The sequence below is a fragment of the Gastrolobium bilobum genome, unplaced genomic scaffold, assembly GCF_033153095.1.
Source record: "Gastrolobium bilobum isolate Gb01-03AN ecotype WA unplaced genomic scaffold, APGP_CSIRO_Gbil_v1 utg5155, whole genome shotgun sequence".
NCBI classification, from domain to species: domain Eukaryota; kingdom Viridiplantae; phylum Streptophyta; class Magnoliopsida; order Fabales; family Fabaceae; genus Gastrolobium; species Gastrolobium bilobum.
The window spans coordinates 607,643-630,505 of NW_026899054.1; the positions used below are offsets into that span (position 1 = coordinate 607,643).

The following is a 22,863-nucleotide window of genomic DNA, read 5'->3' on the forward strand; positions in this document are numbered from 1 at the left end:
CTACGTGCTCGAGTAGTTGTTTTTTTTTTCTCGAAAGATACCTGCTTATCCTCCTATGTATCCGGGTATTTTACGGGATCTAGGATCAAACAAGAGCATATAACTTTATAGATATTTTTATTGATCAGTAAGGGTAATGACACTAATTTTGAATTTTGTATCAAAAAGAATATTCATTTAATAATCCATTTTTTCAAAAAAAAATGGATTATTAAATTTGATTATGAATCAATTTAAATAGATATAAAAATTATCAAATAGATATAAAAATTATATTTATATAGATTCATAAAATCAAAAATTAGATGCTAAAAAAAAAGGATATGTTTTGGTGAAAAGATGAAATGATAATTTTTTATTAATTAAAGGTTAAAGTGGTAAAAAAAAACTATAGTTGACACCCTTACTCTAATTTGAGTTGTAACCCTATAGATACTTCATTGGACATTGCGCAGAAGTGCACAACTGTGCTTTATAGCACCATTATGATTTTTTTACTCTAATTTAAATCATCACTGTTAAGGACATTCCATTGGAGTATCAACGTCAGTGGTATAAAGAGGGTAACACAATTTGGTCCTTTGGTTTACCCTTGCTGTGTGGAAATCCTACCAAACCAAAAATCACGTGTACCCTTGTGTGGAATTAAGCCTTAAATTGCTGCATCATCACCTCATGCTTTATAACTTGGCATGACTTCCACATTCTTTATCACAGATTCCTTATACTCTCTACCCCTTGTTCTCTCTCTCTCTCTCTCTCTCTCCCTTCCTCTTTGGTAAGACAAGATAGTTCTAACCAACATGGTGCAATCAAAGAAATTTAGAGGTGTCAGGCAACGCCATTGGGGCTCGTGGGTTTCTGAGATTCGTCATCCATTATTGTATTCTCATCAAACTCAACTCACTAAAGATTTTCATTTACTTGTTTGTTTCACTTCTCCCAAAAATTTAGAAAAGTACTTATGCTTGTGTACACTCCTAGCCCCATGATTCTATTAATTGATCTTGAGATGTTACTTGAATTCATTGTAGCATGTGAATTAACAAGTTCATTTTTTTATGGGATTACTTGGCCAAATAAAAATATGCATTGAATGTGAAAATCTTATTTTGCAAATTGTGGTGTTTGGATAGGAAAAGGAGGGTGTGGCTTGGGACATTTGAGACAGCTGAAGAAGCAGCTAGAGCATATGATGAGGCAGCGATTTTGATGAGTGGAAGAAATGCAAAAACAAACTTCCCAGTTGCTGATAACACAACGAGGAATCAAAGTTCAACATCCTCTTCCACAACATTATCTGCAGTTCTCAGTGCAAAGCTTAGGAAGTGCTGCAAATCCCCATCACCTTCCCTCACATGTTTAAGGCTTGACACTGAGAATTCACACTTTGGGGTGTGGCAAAAGCGAGCTGGTCCTCGTTCTGACTCAAACTGGATCATGATGGTTGAGTTGGAAAGGAAGAAAATGGGACCTTCTGATTCAGAATCACCAGTTCTTGATGCACCAGAGAAGGTAAAACCAGAGGAAGTGAATGGCTTAGATGAGGAGCAGAGGATTGCTCTGCAGATGATAGAGGAACTTCTGAATAGGAATTAAGCTCAGTGTGCTTTTGTTTTTCACGTGGGGCTATCATTCAAGGAATTTCAAGTCCCATGTATAGTCCCTTTCAACTTGTTTGGTTTGTTTGTTTGTCTGTCCCAAGTGGAATAGGAGAGTGCTACATTCATTTCCTTAACTACTTACAGTGGTTGTGAATGTTTCCCAACTATGTGTAACTACTTACACTGTTGTTGTTACTGTTCATGTCCTCTGTAAAACCTATTCGGTTGTTACTTCCTAGAAATTATGCTAGTGTTCCATTCCATTCCATGCACAAAATCTATTATTAGTGATTTCAATGAAGAAGAAATTTTTATGAATTCATATATGGACATTGTGTTACACGCATTTCACCTTTGTTTTATTTGATTTATACAATAAAAAATTATAGTGAAATGTTGTCTGACTCACATTAGTGTTTCATGAAATTAGTTTTGTGGTAACAAGCATTTTATTACTTTTTTTTGTCTCTTTCCCGCGAAAAACTTGGTCTATACTACCACGATGCAGATATCATTGAGATAAATAAAAAGTTTCCTACAAAGGTAAAAAAAAAATTTTAAAAAAAAAACTCAGAAGAGAGAACTTTTACAATTCCTAATATTCCTATCCTTTGCAAGCCTTGAGTTTGAGTGTTCATCCCACAGGAAATGATACCCAAAGTCGTCAGACCTCTCACAAATAAGAAAGCACAATAAAAAAGAGAAAAACTCCATTTGCATATAATGCTATATAATTTTTTTTAAAGAAGAAAGAAGCGTTCTTTTAAAGGACACAAGCTTAGGTAACTTATGTTCTTTTAATAGTTTTTAATTATGTATTTCTGAAAATGCATAGTTAAAACTGTTAAAAGGACATAACTTATATCCTTTAAACGGATACTCACTAAATCTATTTTTTAAATGTTATCTTTTGATATAATCCTCTTTATAATTAATAAGAAAGTATTAAATAAAAAACTAAATGCAAATTTCTTTCATTTGATATCTCAAGCTTCTCATAATTTCATAAAAATCACAAGATTCATGTTGATTGAATACCTTACTTTTATGATATCTCCACACAATCTTCTTCAACTACCTTATTTTTTGAGAACATTGGAGGGAGGGTGAGATTAATTCCACTTCGAGAAGAAAATGGTTTCCCTCTAGTCTCCAAAAAATTTCAAAATTTTGCTTTGTTCAACATTTGAACCCTTCACCAAAACAAATCCTTGAACACTCAATTGCCAATTGAGCTACTCTTCGGAGTTCAGTGTTAACATTTTTATTTATAACTATTTGCATGAGTTCTAAAGGTGGGAGGACGAGTAGTATTTATGACTTCATGAATAGATTTCAGCAAACTAGCAAATAGCAACTATTTTTAGTTTTTTTTTTTCTTTTTCAGTTTTTCATTTTAGAGATTTGTTTATTTTAGATGATTTGCATATTTAGTTTTCCTTCTTCTTTTCAAATGACGTATGCAAGCGGATAATATTTTAAACAACTGAAGTATTTAATGGGAATTATGATTTAAACCATTACTTATACCTCGGTGGGAGACTCTTGAAAAAAGTAAGCTCCGTAAACAGATATAAATTCGCCTGCTTGTCTACTTTTAGTTTAAATACATAGTAATATTAGACATTTTTAAAAAATTTCAAAATTTCAAATATGTTTATTATTTATTTAATAATTTTAATTTTTAAGTCATTAATATATTTCAGGCACATGTTATCGATACCCGTAAACTGAAATTAATAAGTAGAGGTCTATATGAAAGCTTTTATATTTCCATCACATCAAAGATCAAACAACGTGTTGAAGCATGCACGCCAAGGTATTTAGGCATATGATTTGCTGAAATCAAAGAAACATTGCTAATTTAAGTACAAAATAGCAAGACATAATGCTAATTTTGTTGACTATATATGACAGGGCATGGATTCTATAATAAGCTCTCAAGCTATATTTTGTGACAAACGAAGTTTGCATATTTAATTGATACTGACAGATGAAAGGGTTCATGATTTGGACTCATAAGTGATATTGACGGGCCAAAGGTTCATCATCTAGCTGGATAATCAATTTTCAATGCTTATTGAAGATTTCTGCCGACAAATAAAATTAGAGTCAAAATACGTGATTTATGACTAAGAAGATTTTAAAATCTAGTTTGTTTTTAAATGAAGTTTTTTTAGGGAGGTGATTAAAAATTATTAGTTGATTTTATGCATTTCAGCATCTCGAAATTTTTATCAAAATTCTACCAGAAAAGAAAATTATAAACAAATGTTTTTTTTTTTTTTTTTGAAGCATGAAGAAGAGTTTAAATTGGTAATATTTTCAGATCTTTATTAAAATTCTTAATCCAATGCTAAAAAAAGTTTAAGAAAGATGCATATAAGCAAAAAGAACAATTTAATGCTTTAAGTGTGTAACGTGATGTTGTTGGTGTAGGGTATATTGATACTATATAAATACGAGGCGACATGGTTCACGTATTGAATTAATGGGATGACGTTGAAGCTTGAAATAAAGGAAAATGGAAAAGCAACTCATCTGCATTCTATAAAGGGTGTAATATTGAAACATCCCGTCCTTGAATGAATTTTGGAGTAACAAACTCCATGTGGTAGAGATTTATAGGTTCTTTAGGTTATGTCATATTGGCATTTGTGTCTCTAACAAGAACATGGATGATTTAATTGACTTCAAGAGAGTGAGGACTATGCATGCAGCTTCTAATTGCTTTGTCTCATTGTGTGAGCTGTTCTCCATATGATAACGTTGAAGAGATATTTAACATTTTTTTTTTTGAAGTCTATGGGAAAGATGTGGATTTAAGTACACAAGTGAAGTGAGGCTCTATGTCTATGGATCTTTCATAATTAAGTACACGTTCAACGTACCAGCGGTGTTAAATGTTATCTATTTATATTTGAGTATTTCTTCTCTTGTTTAACCTTTTTTAGCTTGCACTTATTATCATTGGACAATGAATTCTAGTTATTACTCCGGAAACTAATCGTAAGATTGAGTGGTTGATAATTTTAAAAACTTATCCATAGCGTCCAGCAGGTGTATTAGAACAAAAGCTATAAGTAGAAAGTTTAAATTTAATATAGAGTGAGTGTACAATCTTCCATAGATCTTGTGGAGTTCATTTTGTTGGGACCTTTGTTCCTCGAATCAGCGCGGAAGCGAATAAGTAGGTATATCTAGTTCGTAGCTCAGGACTATCAGGTTGGCCTGAAGTTACCGGGTCAACCAATCACGCAACAAAAACGAGCAAATGCAGAAGTGAGAGAGACAGAAAAATAAGTCAAATTTTAACTTGAAAAATCTTCTTCAATGTGAAGAAGTAAAAATTATGGGACACTAGTCAAAAAAAATCTTTCATTATGTATAATAGAAAGATTACAAAGGGTTTAAATTCCTTAATTATACTAGAGGTACAATCAAGTTTCACAAAAAATGATGATGTCAAACGTCTTTAAAGAAATCTCATTCAAACTTCTTTATAGAAATATTCAAATTCTTCAACTGATCTCTAACCTCTAAAAACATTACAATGGTTGTTTATATAAGTGAGGAGAGAAACATCTACAATATAGAAGCTAGATAGCATTCTCGAGCCACTGAAAAAAGCTGTCACCTGGCATTGAAGTAAAAAATGCTCCCCAACGAACAAATTTTGGGTGCTCTAGTAAAATGTACATCCCTTTTAAAATTGGGTTTTAGAAGAAAATAAAGGTAAAAGTGTTGGTTTAGATGTGTTAAAAAATTTCCTTTTTAGAAAAAGGGGAGTGTTCAATTGAATCAATTCGATACTCTCGTAGCACTTAAAAAAAATCCCTCCCTAACACATTTTACATCTGTACAAGGAGTAGTTCTGTGTAAAAATGATTTTAAGTACAAAATAACCACAAAAGATTCAAATCGGAAGTTACCTTGTTGAATTTTTTTGACAATTTACATGTCTTTAAGTTTATAAATAATGTAATAATACATTATTAAATGTTAATATAAATTTGTTACTTTCATGCGTTAAAAATAAATTGTTAACTATACTGGCACTGCAAGATTATTAAAATCTCAATATAGATGGCAGAATCGCAAAGTCCTAGCATTTAACGGGATAATTCACAAAGTCAATTATGTGACTTTCCTCCCATCACAAAGTCAATTACTCTTTTGGTTTATTCTAGAATTACGTCGTCTTAACTTTTTTTTATCATTTATCTTTTCTGTAGTTTTTTTTCCGTCTAATTCCGTCTAGATTATAAATGAAAATATACTTAAAAATATTCTTCTATCATGGAATCTAACTTTTTTTTTTTTTTTTAATTTTTAATGATTTAAGTTTTAGCTTCTTAAGAATATAAAATGCTTGGTGTTTGGAAACGAGACTTGATCGATGAGGGAAAAGTACATAATGCTTCATTTACTCTTTACTGGATAAATATAAAGATCAGAAGGAAGAAAGGTAAGTGGTGAAAAATTTAGAAGGAAGTGATTATAGAGTAAACTAAGAAAATTTTAACTTTATATCAAAACACTTGGATTAATTGGTATTAGGTTATTCCAACTTAACCAATAATTTTAAATTTAAGATCTAAATATGCAGCTATATTAAAATTGATATACAGGTGAAGAAATATGCTAAGATAATTTAAACTTTACCCTAATTTTTTTTATTCCACCCTTATATTAATATCAACATGAAAATAAATCATTTCATGTGTTATTTAATATTATCATGTGATATAGAAGGATCCTAACTATTTATGGGCAAGTCAACGGTGATACAAAATGAAAGAAAAAAATTATTATTATTAAGAGGGCGTTTGGTACGCGGCATTTTTTCAGATTCTCAGGTAACTGAATTTTTTAAAATTTTAAATTTTTGGATATTATCATAAACTGAATGTAAAAATCATATTTTTGAAAATCGAGATTCTCGGACAAAAAAAATTTTATCCTGTACCAAACGACGTCGCGTTAATCTACTCTTTAAATTTTTTCTCATGACATTATTACGTTAATTAACAGGTGGGAGATTGCACTCACGTGTCAACATATTTGTTTAAAAAGAGAAGTAATAAAGAAAGGTGTTATAAATCTCAGAATTCAAATTTTCTTACATACATTTTGATTTTTGTGCTGGGTTTTACATATAATTTTTTCTAATACATGAGTCCCACATACTTTTTATCTCTACAACATGAGAATTGAATTCTCATTTAACTCCCAAAATTGAATATACCCACTAAAGTAAAATATGAGGACATTTAAGTAATTAAGCATCAGAACCATTGAAGTGGGAGGAGGTACGTCTTCAACAAGAAGAAGAAAGGCACAAAAAGAGAAAGAGAGAGAGAGAGAAACGCAGAGAAAAGAAGATGATACTTGCGGTGCTGTTTGCCAACGCCGAGGGCAATATCCTAATCGAACGGTGCGTTTAGATCTATCTATTCTTCAGTTATACCAGAACCAGATCTATTTCTCTAATTTTCTTCCAATAGCCCAAAAGCGATCTAAAAATTGGATTTTACTGATCGAATCCGGTTATTTTTTATTGTATCCGAATTGGGTTTGGCTTAGATTTTGATGGGTTGGGGTAGTTAGTAGTAGGCATACATAGTTGTTGCTTTCTGGAAAAATTTGAAGGAGGAGCTTTCATAAGTACAACATTAAGCTTAATTAATCAATTATAGGTAATTAATTATGAGTTTTGCTTTGCATATGTTTTTGTTTGATTGGGGTATTTGGACAACTATAAGTATAAACCCTTTTGTTAATGCTGTCATGGTGACTTAGATTTATGGTTTACATGATTGCAGTTTTCATGGAGTTCCTGCAGAGGAGCGCCTACATTGGCGTTCTTTCTTGGTTAAACTTGGAGCTGATAATCTTAAAGGTGTCAAAAACGAAGAGCTCCTAGTTGCTTGCCACAAGTTAGTATACTCCTCTCTCATGTCATGTTTCTCATGCCTTGAAATGTGATGTATCTATGTATGCCTATATGAATTGCCTTATCTAATAGCACTGTGGCATAGTTTCTGAAACTGCCAGGTAGCATTGAACCTTGTTTCGTACTAGGAATGTAGCTGACAAGCCACATGGCCCTTTTATTTGAACTCATGTCAATGAAAACTGTGAATAAAGATTAACAAACTGAATAATATAAGTTACTAGAATGGACATGACATTTGGGAAAAACAGCATTTTCAGATGTTGTAGTTGGTAAAGGGAGTATTGGAAATGAATTGTAGAAGAGGAAGCTAAATGGCTATACTACCACACTTGCAAACTTAGTCCATGATGTTTAGCAGTTTTTAGCAACTAGAATCGTCATTCATTATAATCAGAAGTTTGACTTGAAACAAGTCTCTCTAGAATTTTATCTTGTTTCACTACCAACTGTTCATTCATATTCTTTGTTCTACATAATTGTTTCTCTCGTTCTTATATGATGTTATAGTATTTTAATTTTTACTTGTACATTTTCTCTGTCAGGTCAGTTTATATTGTGTACACTGTGCTTGGGGATGTCAGCATCTATGTTGTGGGCAAGGACGAGTATGATGAACTTGCCTGTATGTATTCACGGAATCAATATTTTATACCTGTTAATAGTAATAAAAGTATAGAAATGAGTCATCTCAGCTGTTGATGCTTAACAGGGGAAAATATCACTCGTTTTTAGATTGAAGTGCTGGCTGAGGAGAAGGGGATATTTGGATAATGTGAATGGAACTACTAGCCCTTTTTTATCTTGACATGAATATGCTTAACTGATCACAAAAGTGACTAGTCATCTTCATTTAGGTTGCTAAGTAAAGAGGCATACACATAGTTGTATGTGCATAAGAAATATAAGATTATTTCCGATATAAAGAAAACATGAAAAGTAATAATCATGGGAGTAATGAGAAAAAGTAATGGAGATAATGGTGGAGTAAAATAAGGGTTGGGGAGATAGAGAATTGAATGTAATTTATTATTGAAAAACTGAATTTCAATTTTATATTTTTTTATATAACTCTGTAGTTTTTATTAGTTTGCCTAATAAACATTAAGATAAGATGAGATCATAATTTTGGGAGCAAAATGTAAAGGCTGAAATCTCTCCCTCTCCTCTATTTTAATAGTAGAGCTACTAGCTATTACAGGGAATTATGACATTACTTTTCAGGAATGGAATAATAAGAAAAAGTAGCAGTCTAGTTAACTGGTAAGGGACAGATCTTGGTTTCTATAGTTAGTGGATGCTTTTATCTGGCTTACCAACAAAAAAGAAGAATAGAAATATTAAAGGAAAAAGGGTTATTATTTTTTTTTTTAATGACATGTGATGGCATCGGCCTTTTTAACTTTATGCTTTATTTCACCAAGGGCTGGAAAATGTATGTTATCAACAGCTGCTGAGTACTTTACAATTTACATTTCTACTGTTGCTCATCAATGTTTTGTTTTTCTCCAGTGTCAGAAGTGATATTTGTGATAACCTCTGCTGTGAAGGATGTATGTGGGAAGCCCCCATCTGAGCGCGTTTTCCTTGACAAGTATGGAAGAATTTGCTTGTGTTTGGATGAAATTGTATGGAAGGTGAGGAGGCATGCAGAACAGTTTGAGTTACTCTAAATAATGAGAACTGGAGTTTTTAATTTTTTTTGTCAGTTTACTCAATCCTCTTGCCACTGAAACTCATCAATTAAAGACTTTCATGTGATATATGTCATCATACACAATTAGGCGTTGCTCATCCAGTTATATAAATATTATGATTGATGTCATCTGTTTTGTGTGAGGCCCATTAGTTAGACATTATCTTCTGCTATGCGTGTGATGGTTGCCTTAAATGGCTTTTTGATCCCTTGCAATTGAGAGGAACAATGAGGGTATGTTTCTACCAAATGCAGGGTATAATAATCCCCTTGTATGCCCTTAATTATGTACTGCCTTTGTTCTAATAATACTCTATCTTAATAAAACGTAAGTATTTGTTTTAAGTCAATCAAGGAAAAACTTTGCATCCGCACTAGATACTTGAATCCTTTTTTAACCTGTTTGCTACATTCATCACTAATCACTAGTCCAAATTTATTCAACTTCTTTGTTCCATTATTTTACAGAGCATTTTCTTCTTGATGCTTTTCTTGACATTTCCCTGTGTATGTTTTGAAGGGATATTTGGAAAATACAGAAAAAGATAGAATCAAAAGACTGATAAGGTTAAAGCCTCCAACAGAGTTTTGAATGAGAAGTTCCGAGCCACTCGTAGTTCAATGACTAGTCTGAGTCGTGTGTTGACAGTGGCATCTTGTAAATGGGTATGGGCTAGCAGTTGAAGTTTGTGCTGGATATCTGAGCTTTGCTACGACTGTCATTCAGGATAAGGCTTTTCCCCCTATTCTATATCTAGTATAGGGAAGGATTATCTTGTGCGAATATTTGTATTAAAATCTTCTCAACTTTTAACACTTGTATTTTGTAGCATTTTAAAAGGATGTCCCTGATTCTGAGTTGTATAATGTGCCTATTTTTTCACTTGCATATTGTTTGCTATATGCCAATCATGTTTCTATTCGATACATATTTTATGGAATGATTGTCATATTTGGTTAAAAATTTCATTTCATTCCAATACCATTTCACAAAATTAGGAATTAAGCATGAAGTCTTATGTAAGAATGAAATTGAAATTCTATGCTCAATCCAATGTGATTTAATTTTATTTTCTCAACTCATCCTCATTGGTCTTATTGTTATCTTTTATGGCTTTAATGCTTCTATACTGAATGTAGATAAGTTATTTACATTCACTTACAAAATGACGTCGTTTTGGATTGAAAGATTAAAAAATTATAATGATAAAGAATGTTATAACCTTAGAATAAATTATAATTATAAAAATACCTTGATTTCCGTCTTAAAATGACGTCGTTTTGAATTCAATGCAGAAGATAATTTATCTGTATTCATCTCAGAAAAAATGATCTCATATTTTATTAAATATAATTATTGACAAGTTAAAAAAAAAGGAATAACATTACTGTAAGTAAGGTTATCTTCAGTGGCTCTCGAAACTATACCGTTTCATGTTTAAAAAAAAAAATAAAAACAATTAATTTGCTCTCTAATTGGGGTTATTTTGTACATTGAACATGTCACATTGTAAGAAGTATTTCGATTAATGGCTTCAATGTTTAAAAAATTACAGACTCATTCTGCAGAAACATTATTGTGCAGCTTGTTCCATTTCTTGACTTCTTAAGATGATTGTATAATTTGATGGGTTTTGTTATATAACATGAAAATGGATACATCACATTACATAGACATGTTTTTGTAGGACCCACCAAATATTAGAAAAAAAAAATAAAAAAAAAACTTGCACAGAAAACGATCTGAGAGCTGGAGGAAACAAATATTTCACGTAACATAACGTTTGTTTTTCCCTAATTTGATTAGAAGAAAGAGGTAGTGGGACATTATCATTTACTTGCTGGCTATGAGCAAAGTTAACCTTCCCAAATTTGGGATTCTCTCCACTAATACATGGAAAATTAGTGCGTTGAAATTCCAAACCTCTTGCTAGTTGCTGGAAAGGGACATAAAGTGATTTTTTTTTTAATCTGTTAGGTTGTAATAAAAGATATTTTTATTTATTTCATTTTTAAAATAATTATCCTGCTTAACGTGATCAATCCCACACGTTGATAATATGGAATAAGTTTTGTACATCAACTATGTGCCATTAAAAGTCCCGCATGACAAACATACGAGATTCTTTAAATCTCGCGTTACAAATGAACGGGAATATAGGAGTTCGAATTAGAGGTGTTAATGGCCGACCCGGAACAAACTTTGATATTAAAAGGTTAAAAACTTTGATATTAAAAGGTTAAGTCCGTATTTAAATGTATTAGTCTAACTTAGTCTGTTACCTATTATAAATATAACTACCGACTTGTGACATGATTTAATTACAAAAAATAAAAGTCAGATTTAGTCTATTAAAAAAAATAAGACAACAAAAATTTATCTAAACAGAATATACAATCAACATCACTAATAATTTCATAAAGATTCATAAATTAAATGTATATCCAAACAACATAACATAGAACAAAATCATTCAAAAAGTCTGTTAAACCAATAAAATGAGTTGAGGAGAGAGATGAGTCTATTATAAGTAGTATAAAAAATATAAAATATAAATGAAAGTTAGTATACTAGGCCAATCTTAGAGGCTTTAAAACTGAACTTTTAAATTGGAAACTGAGTCCTTTTTATTAAATGAGCTTTTATACAAGTTCAAACCTGATTCTAATAACCAATTTTAAACATATAAGTTCAGGCCTTCAAGAGTCGCGCCAAAGACCCTGATTCGTTTACCACCCTACTTAAAATCTCCTGTGTTTAATGTTTAAGGTTTAATGTGCATACTAACTTAAGAGCTTGTTTGTCACATCTCTTTTTTAAGATAAAATTTACTTTTAAGATAAATCTAAAAAAAACTTTATAATAAAATTAAAAGTAGTTTGATAATTATATAAAAATTTTAACTTAAAAATTATTTAAAAACTAAAATAAAAAATAAGTTGATATAACTTAAAAAAACTCCTCGTAAAAGTTTTTTACTTTCGACTTTTTTTTTATTATCAAAAAAACTTTTTTATTATAAAAGTTTTTATAAAAATTTATTTGCTTAACTTCTGCTTAGAAGAGAAGCTAAAAAAAAATCTCCTAAATAAGTAACTAAATAACTAACTTTGATATATGTCCTGTACGATTAATGTGGAAAATTGACTTTATTAATTTGAAAATTGAAAAAGTCTAACATAACCTTGTCCAAAGTTAAGGGAAGTTACCAAAGTAATAAACTTATCATTAATTTTTATGTGTTGATCTATATCTAAAATTTTCGCAACATCCTAAAGCATGGAGCATTCCAAAAGCATGATAGACTCCCAATTTAGTATTTTGTTATATATATAATTTTAATTTTTATGGGACTTAATTTAATTTTTTTAAACATTACAAATTAACAATGTTGAGCATACTGTTCCAGGGTTGAAAATGAAAGGGCATTTTCGTCCATTCATTAGTTGCGCACGCTATATCTTCTCGCTCACTCTGAGCCATTTCTCGCTGTTTGTGTTGATAAAACCCAGAACCAGATCTAGGGTTTATTCTTGAAGGTCTTCGCGTGTTCAAAGGTCAGCTGTTAATACTATCAACTCTCTCTCTCTCTCTCTCTCTCTCTCTCTCCCTCTCTCTCCTGTTCTATTCTGTTCAACCAATTCAATTCAATTCACTCTTTCTAAATCTCACCAACTGAAACTGGAAAAAAAAACCCTAACCCTAACCTCGTCTATTAGGAATAGAAATAGCATGGGTGAGTTAAAGGACACCGAGGCTTACGAGGAAGAGCTCATCGACTACGAAGAAGAAGATGAAAAGTCTACCGACCCTTCCAAACCCGCTGTTGAAATCGCCAAGAAGTTAGTTTCTTTTCTCTTTTATCTTTATCCACTTTCTTTTTTCTTTCTAAAATGTAATTTATGATATGATATGACCCTGTATATAATTAGAAATATTGAAGATAGGAGGATACTGTATCTATATACTGATACAAGTATCAGTGTTTCATAGGCGTGCTAGTTATAAGAGCTGTTTTTAATTGTCATGCTGTATTCTGAGAATATGTTTTCTTTTCCGAGTGTTGGAAAGGATCTTGTGTGCTGTTTATGCTATATATTTATTAGTGTTTGGCCGTAAGGTTCTTATGATCTCTCTGACATTCTCTTCACGATTAAATTTTTTGTTTGATTAGGTTCTCAAGCCAAGCTTTTACCCCTCCTTATTTTGTGTGTATGTTTTCTTTTGTGTTGCAGGGGTTATGTTGGCATCCATAGTTCAGGATTTCGAGACTTCCTGTTGAAACCGGAGCTTCTTCGAGCCATTGTTGATTCGGGATTTGAGCATCCTTCAGAAGGCAAGTTTTAGCATACGATGTCATTGCTTGGCTCAATATAAGCTGAGCATCAATTGAATTCTATAAACTTGTCATGTCTTGGGCTTTGACTAATTTGTCTTTTTCTTTCTAGTATACTAGATTGCCTTCTTTTCTTTGTTCTCAGATCATGCCATTGCCCATGCTATTTATGATCCTTATATTTTGTCATTTCCATTACCTTTCCCAATATATTTTACACTACACTAAGTTTGTTGGACTAATTTTTCATTGTTTTCTTAAGGCTATCTTTATTACGAGTGTTATTTTTGAGGGGGAGGGTTGACTTATTGATCATCTGATGATTTAGTCATGTTATGATTTATCACATCCCTCTACTATAGAATTATTACCCTGAAGATAAACTTTATCAATGAACATATGCATGCTTTCTTGCTTGTTTATCTCCTATGTTCTCATGTATCTCAGTTTCCTTTCTTTATTATGATTCTTCTGTATTCTCAAATTGCAATTTATTTTTTCTGAATTTATCAGGTAATCACTACTATCATATTATGAATATGTCACGAAAATTGGTTGGTAAACCTTTCCATTAAAAGGATCTGGCAGATCATATATACTTATTGAGGATTCGTCCACTACAATTTTGTTTGCTTCTTCATTAGTGCAACATGAGTGCATCCCTCAAGCAATTTTAGGAATGGATGTCATTTGCCAAGCAAAATCTGGGATGGGAAAGACTGCTGTTTTTGTTCTTTCAACACTCCAGCAAATTGATCCTGTTCCTGGTCAAGTTGCGGCTCTTGTTCTTTGTCACACAAGAGAACTAGCTTATCAAGTATGTCTGCATTAATATGGATGTTATATATCTGAACTGTTATGCTAGTGCAATATGTTTGCTAATCTTTTGATCTTGATTCCACTAACTTATAAGTATGCATGTGTTTACTTATCAAAAGCTCCATTTCTTTTCTGAACTTGTCCAGATTTGCCACGAATTTGAGAGGTTCAGCACATATCTTCCTGATATAAAAGTTGCTGTTTTCTATGGTGGTGTCAATGCCAAGGTTCACAAAGAATTGCTCAAGAATGAATGTCCCCATATTGTTGTTGGAACACCTGGGAGGATTCTTGCTCTTGCCAGAGAGAAGGACCTTGGTTTAAAGAATGTGAGGCATTTTATACTTGATGAGTGCGACAAGATGCTCGAATCACTTGGTCTCTCTCTTCCTCCTCTCTGTAAATTTTTCTTTATGTGTGTGTGGCTTTGAATTTACAATCTATGTGATATTTTATTCTGCTTTTCTTATTTCGTAACGTATCTGGTGTTTGACCTTCTGCAGACATGAGAAGAGATGTGCAAGAGATTTTCAAATTGACTCCCCATGATAAGCAAGTGATGATGTTTTCTGCTACACTCAATAAAGAAATCCGACCTGTTTGCAAGAAATTCATGCAAGATGTAATATTATATTTATGTGGTGATTTTTGATTGCATATGGGAGGATGGTTTTTATCGTTCCTCTTATCTTATTGTTCATGTTGCTGTTATTGTTGCCCTTTTTTATTGAATGTCATCAAATGGCTATTATTTTTTATAACATTTTTGTTGGTTTTGTGTGGTTATATGTTTTATAAATTTTGAATTTTTGGCCCATTTTAAAATGTTATTGCAAATGTTCTGTTTTATAAATCAAAATAACTGAAATTTATATATTTGATTCTTTAATGAAGGTTATCCTTATCATCTTAATCTTTTCCTTTCAGCCCATGGAAATTTATGTAGATGATGAGGCCAAATTGACTCTTCATGGTCTTGTGCAGGTGTGTTTTGTTGACATTTTCCACTCTTGCATTGATTTTTTTGAAAAAGTTTGGTCTACTAGCTTATTTCTACTCATCTTTCACCTTTTTCAGCACTACATCAAATTGCAAGAAACAGAGAAGAACCGGAAATTGAATGATCTTCTTGATGCACTGGACTTCAACCAAGTGGTTATTTTTGTCAAGAGTGTCAGCAGAGCAGCGGAGTTGAACAAGTTGCTTGTGGAGTGTAACTTCCCATCAATCTGCATACATTCTGGAATGTATCAGGAAGAAAGGTATTTGTTAGTTCTTTTGAAATTGATGGCATGTACATCAGTCTTCATGTATTCTTAATGCTTTAAGCTGAATTTGGACTTGCTAGCCTTGTCTATCTAAACTTTTGCTGAGCCTTCTACGATGTTTCTGTATGTTCAACATTCTATTAAAGTGTGATTCTGTTGTTAACCATCATTTTTCAAATTTTTGTGAATTTTGTAAAGACATTTTGTTACATATTTCTTCTAGTGGTTGTGTGTGTGTGTGTGCTTATATATGTTAAAGTGTGATTCTGTTGTTAACAATCATTTTTCCGGTTTTTGGGAATTTTATAAAGACATTTTGTTACATTCTTCTTCTAGTGGTTGTGTGCGCGCGCTTTTATATATATATATATATATATATATATATATATAAATATAATTATGTCTCTCTGTTCAAGGGGAGGGGATTGCTTATCATTTCTTTTTTGCATGAGTAATATGGGGTTACAACCAAAATATTCAGTATTCTTGGATCCTATGATACGAAATCATCTATTAGATTCTTTTGAAAGCCAATCCAATCTATGGTGTCATTTCTGTGATTTTTAACACGAAATTATCCTAAGACTCCAGACTGAAATCTTCTGTCTCCTTCCCTCTTCCTCCCATTGAATAATGACAACTCAGGTAAAAAAAATTCTCTCTTAATCGGCAATAAGATCTCTGTTATTGGTCAGTCTTTCAAAATTTTAAACTATCTTCCAGCTGCCTGAACTTCTAGATCCTTTGTGATATTTTACCTGTAAAGAACTGTCAAAATGTGCATGTCATTGGCTCAGTAAAAAAAATCTGTCTGGCTGATATTTTAATAAGTGGCAATCCAAAGTAGTGTTGGGCAAATTTGGCATTACTTCTGGGCTGAAATCAGGTCACCTGATTACTTTTGGCTGGTCTGATCTAATTATTATTATTATTATTCACAACCCAGGAATGGTCCACAGTTCATTCAGACATATTTTAATGATTTTTGCAGGGACTTGGACTTTTTATCTTGTAATTGTAGTCAAATTATTATTTTTCCTGACAAGATGCCATTTGCCTGTTTCAGATTGAAAAGATACAAGGGCTTCAAAGAGGGGAAGCAAAGGATTCTCGTGGCAACAGATTTAGTAGGAAGAGGGATTGACATAGAACGTGTTAATATAGTTGTCAACTATGACATGCCTGATTCCGCTGATACTTACCTGCACAGGGTGAGTGCTTGATCCAATATCATTAGTTTTATTATTTATTTTAAATATGGTTTCTGGCATGTGGTTATGGTATGCTTACATGCTTGTAACTGACCTCTGTTCCCACCATCTTTAAAGGTTTCATTTACATTTGAATTGGTAGGTGGGAAGAGCTGGTAGATTTGGCACCAAGGGGCTTGCGATTACTTTTGTGTCTTCCACTGCTGACTCTGAAATTCTAAATCAGGTTAGGTTCACTTACATGGATATTTAGGAACTTTTATTTTTTACTGTCAATGAAAAGGAAGGAGTAATAAAAACGACCTTTTTTCAATTCAATTTTAACAAATATCTGAACTCTGATTTCAGGTGCAATCTAGGTTTGAGGTTGATATAAAGGAGCTTCCTGAACAAATTGACACTTCCACATATAGTAAGATGATTTTCCTCTCTGCTTACTAGTTTAGGACTTAAATCATTCGAGTAGATGCACAAAGTTTATCTGAACTGAAAGTATGATGTTTGCATGTAATACTTTCAAACACTTTTTGAGACATTAACTGATGCAGAAAAGGTTTAGTTTATTAATACGTCTTAATTGAGATGCTTTGTTGTTTCTAATTATTGGTTTTATCTTGATCATAAATGTAACATCTTTTTATTTTCTGCAGTGCCAAACTGATGAAGTTTTGGGACAATTAAGAGGCGGAATCACCTATGGGGATGGATTAGCTGGCATCTCATCAATTCGAGTGTTTTGACAGATAATTATTTAACAAAAAATATTATTCTAAGGAAGATTGACCAATCTGAATGTTTGCCGGCGAGACTCACGAGAACTGATTTATATTAGTAGTTAGCGTGCAGAGGAAAGATTGTAAATAATTAGGCGTCAAAAGGACAGTATCCACTGCATTTCTACTTTTGAAACCAATCACATATTCTCTGGGAAGGAGTAGCCTCCGAGCAAGTTGAGACAATAACTGAAGTATTGAATGACAGGAGAATATATCTGTCATTGGTTTCAAAAGTAGAAATACAGAGGGTAAGGTCTTTTTGATACCTAATTATTTACGATCTTTCCTCTGCAATTCTTTGAATGTGCAATTTGCCTCTTGTCAAGTTTATTTTATTGAATGTGCCACTACTGAAAATGTTAAACAAATCGACGATTAACAATAGATTTATAAGCTAGCTAACTATTTTGTATTCTTATATCTAAATAAAAGGCGGATGCAGGAACATAAAATATAAGGAACTACTAATATAAATCCGCTATAGTAGGTGTGATTGGTTTCGATAGCTTTAACCGAAAGGGAATTCGATAGGTTGGGTGTTATTGGATTTTTGGCGTTGGTAGTTATCACTGCTTCTTTGAGGCTGCTTAACGTGTTCAAAAAGTTTTTTTTTTTTTTGACAAAAATAGGTAATCACCTCTTTTTTCTATAAGTTTCTTTTAAAATTTTGTCTTAAAATAAACTAATACGTCCTTCATCGGGGCCAAGATTATTGTGTTAAACGAAAAAAGAGTATTTTGTGTTTGTTCTTGGAGTTGACGACCTTGTCACTGCTAGTGTCTGTCCCTTGGAGTGTTTAGTTGTTTTGGTGCAATGATTTGAAATTTTTTTATTGACCTAGTTATATCGACGGTGCAAGGCTTTGGGTGAATGGTAGGATAGGTTGGAAATGATAAGGTGGGACAAATGCCGAACTTGATGCTATCTATTTAACCGTCATCATTACCATTAGTCCATTACTATTGCATCTCCAATTTTGATGATTTTGTCTCCCATTTTTATCATCATTCAAAATATAATTATTTTAAGGGTTCGATTTTTCTGTCAGATAAGTTGTCTGCAGTTAGTCCAATATGACATCGTTCTGGGGCAGAAATTATGGTGTTTTTGTAATTTTAATTTGTTTCAGGATTATTATAGTCTTTATAATTATAATTTTTTAATGTTTTAATACCAAAACGACGTCGTTTTGAAAGTAAATGCAGATAACTTATCTGTATTAAATGTAGAAATATTTTTCTATTGTTTTAATTATCCAGGCTAGGTTATTCTTTTTATATATGCATCGTACCATTAAATTAGAAATAATATTTAAACTATGCCATAAAATTTTAAACTACCAGTGCGAACCGGTGAAAATCAGCAAGTTTTGGCAAAAACTTGCTCATACGTGTTTAATAAAAAATTTATTTTTTTAATCTAAGAAACTTAAAAATAAGATAAAATTATAATAATAAATCGTTAAATTTTCATCTGGATTTCACTTATATAAGATGTTAAATGTTCAAAGACAAGTCAAGTATAATGCGTTTCTTTCTTTGTTGGATAATGTTATAATTTATTGTTTTTCATTTTAGAATATTTAGAACTGAAATGAACTTTTACATGTATTTGAGTATTTTTGTTGACTTTTTAATATAAAATATAAATTTATATATATTTGACCGGGTTAACTAGTTCAATCAGTGATTCACTTGTTGAACCAATAATCCAATAGTCCAGGTCGATCACCGGGCGGAGTTTAATTACATTGTGTGATGATATTAGGAAAAATACGTAAAATTGACAGAAGTTCGGTCAACAATAGGATGGGTATCTCCAATTGTATGATCACTAAAGTTCTTACACTAAATTCCAACATTCATTAGTGATAGGATTGATAAAAAAATCAATACAAAAGAACAAAAAAAAAACTGACAGAAGTCAAGGAGTGCCTTCCTAAAAAGTGAATCACTGATTGAACTAGTTAAATTAATATGCCAAAAGTAAAAAGTGATGAATCCGAAATATCACAACTTGAATTCGCAAAAACAATCAGGCAGAGCAGAGCCTCTTCCCATGGAAAAATCATCTCTGTGAAGCTTCCATAGGGCTTGCATCAATTCCTTTCCCCTAAGACCCTGCGAGGTTAATTCTGCAAACCCTCTCCTGCTCAAAAATAGAGTTTTGTACAACCCCTTGAAAGCTCTCATTGCTGCAACCATCTTATCCATGTTCCCAAAATATGTAGCTATATAAGAATCACTATTGATTGAAACATAATAATCCAAAGCAGCTTTTGTATTTCCATGCATGCTTGTGAAGTCTTCACCACTGAGAAGGCTAGACTTAGTAACTATGTTAGTGTATGTAGCTGTTAAACCTTCAATTTCCATCAGACCATCTCCAGCAGCCAGGTATATATTCGTGGTTGGTGAGATGGATAGAGCTTCAAGTATTAAAGCTGTCTCATTAGGTGTAAGAGGACACTTCCCCCGTTGTCTCCAAACGCGGGCTAACTCTCCGGTCCATGGTTTTCTATCCACCTGTGCTGCTTCTATGGCTTTGATGGAAGCAGGAGAAAGGCCTGCGTACTCGCATTGGCTGTATGCAACCATGTCAGGCTCAAAACGAAGATGAAGAGACAAAAAGGGTTTAGGTATTGCATCTAGAAGTTTAGAGGCTTTCATTTCCAGGGATCTTGTGAGACGTAATGCCTTGTAACAAGCTTGACAGAGAGCAGCTTTTGCATACAAAGGGTATCTGCAAAGTTAGAAGAAAATAGAAAAACTACCCAACTCAGTTACAACTGTGAATGGGAAAAAAAAACAATTTGGGCGGGGAATCGGGTGAACAAATATTGTCTTGATAGCCCTCACTTTCTTCAGCAATTTATTCTTTCTGGATGTTTAATTAAAATCGTTCTATTTTGTTCTCTATTTTAAGCTATTAGGCTTCATGAGGACTGAACTTGCTTGCATTGTCATTAGTCACATGAGACATCAAATATTATGACTCAATCGAATTATTCTTGCCAGTATTAAACAGGGAAATATCATATATAAGCAGCAGACCATACTTTTGGGAGAAGCTCATAGCCACAATAGATACTAAAAAACATTGTTGACGATTTTGATAATGGATGATGACAAAGCTATCGGGAATAAACTTTTACTTAGACTAAAATGCTTAGAATTTATCCATTATAAGGATTGGCAAAATAAAGTGAAATCCCCCAATCAAAATATGGGGAAAGAAAAAAAAAAGCATATATGGGAGCAAAACCTCATTCCCCATGAAATTGTTTGAATCAACAATATCCATGGTGTTTATATTTTAAAGAAACTGATTTCTGGCAAGAACTAAAAATGAGTGAGTTATCACGCAGTAGAAGATATAAGGGAGATACATAATCATACCTGTCCCTTCTTTGGGACATTGCTGGTGTGATTGAAATATATCTGTGTTTCAACAGATTTGGAAGAACACTTTCAACGTAATCAAATTGGCCTTTCCGTTTGCTACAGTCCACTTGAACAGGTTCTTTTGATGCAATCTCTGGTGGTAACTTTTTGACGACTTTAACAAAGCCATTCATATGTTGAATGAAGTAGTCCACATCAAATACATCTGCAAAACCGCTGTAATGAACAAAGTATCCAGAGGTCCTTTCAGCAGGATTAAGATAAGTGTAATATTGTAATATAAATAAATATAATTTACAATAAAAAATTGCAAATTAGAACAATTCCACAGAAGAGAAATTGCCTTGTTTCATTCCAATACGAAGCTACTTCAAACTTTGGCAGGACAAGGGTTGCATTTAACAGTCGAGCAATGCCCACACCATCACAGAACTGCAACCATTGTAGATTTTATTTCAATTTTAAGCAAGCAATTAAAGAGTGTCGAACATTTTCTAAGGATCTGGAGTTGAAATTCAAGAGTTTTCCTCAAGCACTCACATCTCTTCGCATCTGATTGAGGCCCCCATAGCAATCCACTCTGATATATCCATTGGTTTCTAATGGTAGAGCTGCACCATTTCAAGAATAAAAAACAAAAACGAAAGCAATTGTCTGCAATGAAAGCCAATCAAGGTTGATTCAGAAAATAAAAAGCCAATCAGCACCCCCCACCCTCAACCAACTTAACCATATCCATTGCAAATTACATTAGCAAAATTCACAATTCTTGAGTAGCACATCCAAGTTCCAATAACAATGAAAAGCCAAGCCTATGTCCTTAATTCCAATTATTTAAATACAAGTATAGCTATTCCAAGTAATTTCCAAAAGTTTAATCACCATGCACAATTATTGCTATCCCTATGAGACTAACACTATTTTAGGAACGAAAAAATCAAGCTGGAACTTATTTTCACTGAATGAATCTAGTAATCACAAAGTTCATTCAAAATAACAAATATTTAACCTCCAAAGCTGAGAGGTAGTGGGAACAAATATCATTAATTAAGCAAAAAACATACATGTTTGATGCCCTTGTAGCCACCAATTGCAAGGTTTCCATTCCACGAGTCTCCGAACACTCCATATATCCACCTCCCCTCTGCACACCAACAATTCATAGATCAGTAACCATACAAAAATTGTTGCTACCCAAGATGCTAAAGAAACATGCCCAGTTCCCAAGTTCAAAACTTTTTTGCAGATTCAATCCAAAAAGAAAAGAAAAACAGAGGGAAACGAAATCGTGTAAACATACAGTGAGGGTTCCGCAGAAATCCGATTTTGGGTGAAAAAGGAAGGAGGCGATAGCAAAGCCAAAAGGAGAAGGATAAAAAGCGAGACGACAAGAATACTGAATAAGGGTTTCACAGAGAAAACGACCATTTGATTTCACAGAACTGGTGAAGAAGATGATCTCTCTCTCTCTCTCTCTCTCTCTGATTGTGATGAGGATGCTAATAGAGTGAAAATGTGACACATACATTTATTATAGTTACCCCAAAAAAAATTTATTATCTTTACAAGTAATTTAATCATAAAATTTTTGTCACTTAAATGGTTATAATTTATTAAAATTATTGGGTCATTTTTATTAATTAATTATTAATTTTTAATAAATTCAATAAATTATAATCGTTAAATTTAAAAAAAATTAACGGTGATTAGATTAATTATAAATATGCTAATTTTTTTTGATGATAAGTATACCTGTCGCATATACATTTTGAATCTTCTATTTATTTATTTA

At 32.5% G+C, this 22,863-nt stretch overlaps 4 protein-coding genes across 6 annotated transcripts; 3 read left to right on the forward strand and 1 right to left on the reverse strand.

The window, feature by feature from the left end:
- The first annotated feature begins 752 nt into the window (after positions 1 to 752).
- LOC133286672 (ethylene-responsive transcription factor WIN1-like) lies at positions 753 to 1,599 on the forward strand. Its single transcript, XM_061484117.1, has 2 exons — positions 753 to 883; positions 1,137 to 1,599. The coding sequence occupies exons 1-2, from the start codon at positions 804 to 806 to the stop codon at positions 1,597 to 1,599; spliced, it is 543 nt and encodes a 180-aa protein (XP_061340101.1). The 5' UTR covers positions 753 to 803.
- A 5,312-nt stretch (positions 1,600 to 6,911) lies between these two features.
- On the forward strand, positions 6,912 to 10,174 carry LOC133286664 (uncharacterized). Its single transcript, XM_061484108.1, has 5 exons — positions 6,912 to 7,041; positions 7,430 to 7,543; positions 8,106 to 8,185; positions 9,073 to 9,197; positions 9,777 to 10,174. Exons 1-5 carry the CDS (start codon positions 6,989 to 6,991, stop codon positions 9,846 to 9,848), a joined length of 444 nt encoding a protein of 147 aa, XP_061340092.1. The 5' UTR covers positions 6,912 to 6,988; the 3' UTR covers positions 9,849 to 10,174.
- A 2,586-nt stretch (positions 10,175 to 12,760) lies between these two features.
- LOC133286616 (DEAD-box ATP-dependent RNA helicase 15-like) lies at positions 12,761 to 18,083 on the forward strand. Its single transcript, XM_061484048.1, has 11 exons — positions 12,761 to 13,099; positions 13,493 to 13,593; positions 14,238 to 14,410; positions 14,559 to 14,790; positions 14,916 to 15,034; positions 15,340 to 15,396; positions 15,490 to 15,674; positions 16,747 to 16,891; positions 17,034 to 17,117; positions 17,240 to 17,303; positions 17,542 to 18,083. Exons 1-11 carry the CDS (start codon positions 12,990 to 12,992, stop codon positions 17,550 to 17,552), a joined length of 1,281 nt encoding a protein of 426 aa, XP_061340032.1. The 5' UTR covers positions 12,761 to 12,989; the 3' UTR covers positions 17,553 to 18,083.
- Positions 18,084 to 19,364: 1,281 nt separating this feature from the next.
- LOC133286648 (O-fucosyltransferase 13) lies at positions 19,365 to 22,608 on the reverse strand. 3 transcript variants are annotated; one of them, XM_061484087.1, is made up of 6 exons: positions 22,354 to 22,608; positions 22,136 to 22,215; positions 21,612 to 21,682; positions 21,415 to 21,503; positions 21,066 to 21,287; positions 19,365 to 20,409 (listed from the first exon to the last, which is right to left on the reverse strand). In XM_061484087.1, the coding sequence occupies exons 1-6, from the start codon at positions 22,497 to 22,499 to the stop codon at positions 19,677 to 19,679; spliced, it is 1,341 nt and encodes a 446-aa protein (XP_061340071.1). In that variant the 5' UTR covers positions 22,500 to 22,608; the 3' UTR covers positions 19,365 to 19,676. The 3 variants fall into 3 exon arrangements, with proteins under 3 accessions (XP_061340071.1, XP_061340070.1, XP_061340072.1); XM_061484086.1 differs by having other exon boundaries at positions 19,367 to 20,409; positions 22,372 to 22,608; XM_061484088.1 differs by having other exon boundaries at positions 19,369 to 20,409; positions 21,612 to 21,725; positions 22,372 to 22,429.
- Between the last annotated feature and the right edge of the window lie 255 nt (positions 22,609 to 22,863).

Excerpts from the sequence above, each read along its gene's own strand:
- LOC133286664 (XM_061484108.1), top strand. The coding sequence starts at position 6,989 with ATGATACTTGCGGTGCTGTTTGCCAACGCCGAGGGCAATATCCTAATC. Across the intron at positions 7,042-7,429 it reads GGCAATATCCTAATCGAACG|TTTTCATGGAGTTCCTGCAG; the intron begins GTGCGTTTAGAT and ends ACATGATTGCAG. Across the intron at positions 8,186-9,072 it reads CGAGTATGATGAACTTGCCT|TGTCAGAAGTGATATTTGTG; the intron begins GTATGTATTCAC and ends GTTTTTCTCCAG.
- LOC133286672 (XM_061484117.1), top strand. The coding sequence starts at position 804 with ATGGTGCAATCAAAGAAATTTAGAGGTGTCAGGCAACGCCATTGGGGC. Across the intron at positions 884-1,136 it reads GAGATTCGTCATCCATTATT|GAAAAGGAGGGTGTGGCTTG; the intron begins GTATTCTCATCA and ends GTGTTTGGATAG.
- LOC133286616 (XM_061484048.1), top strand. The coding sequence starts at position 12,990 with ATGGGTGAGTTAAAGGACACCGAGGCTTACGAGGAAGAGCTCATCGAC. Across the intron at positions 15,397-15,489 it reads CTCTTCATGGTCTTGTGCAG|CACTACATCAAATTGCAAGA; the intron begins GTGTGTTTTGTT and ends CACCTTTTTCAG. Across the intron at positions 16,892-17,033 it reads CTGATACTTACCTGCACAGG|GTGGGAAGAGCTGGTAGATT; the intron begins GTGAGTGCTTGA and ends TTGAATTGGTAG.
- LOC133286648 (XM_061484087.1), bottom strand. The coding sequence starts at position 22,499 with ATGGTCGTTTTCTCTGTGAAACCCTTATTCAGTATTCTTGTCGTCTCG. Across the intron at positions 21,683-22,135 it reads GCTACAAGGGCATCAAACAT|CTCTACCATTAGAAACCAAT; the intron begins GTATGTTTTTTG and ends GAAATGGTGCAG. Across the intron at positions 21,504-21,611 it reads TCAATCAGATGCGAAGAGAT|TTCTGTGATGGTGTGGGCAT; the intron begins GTGAGTGCTTGA and ends CAATGGTTGCAG.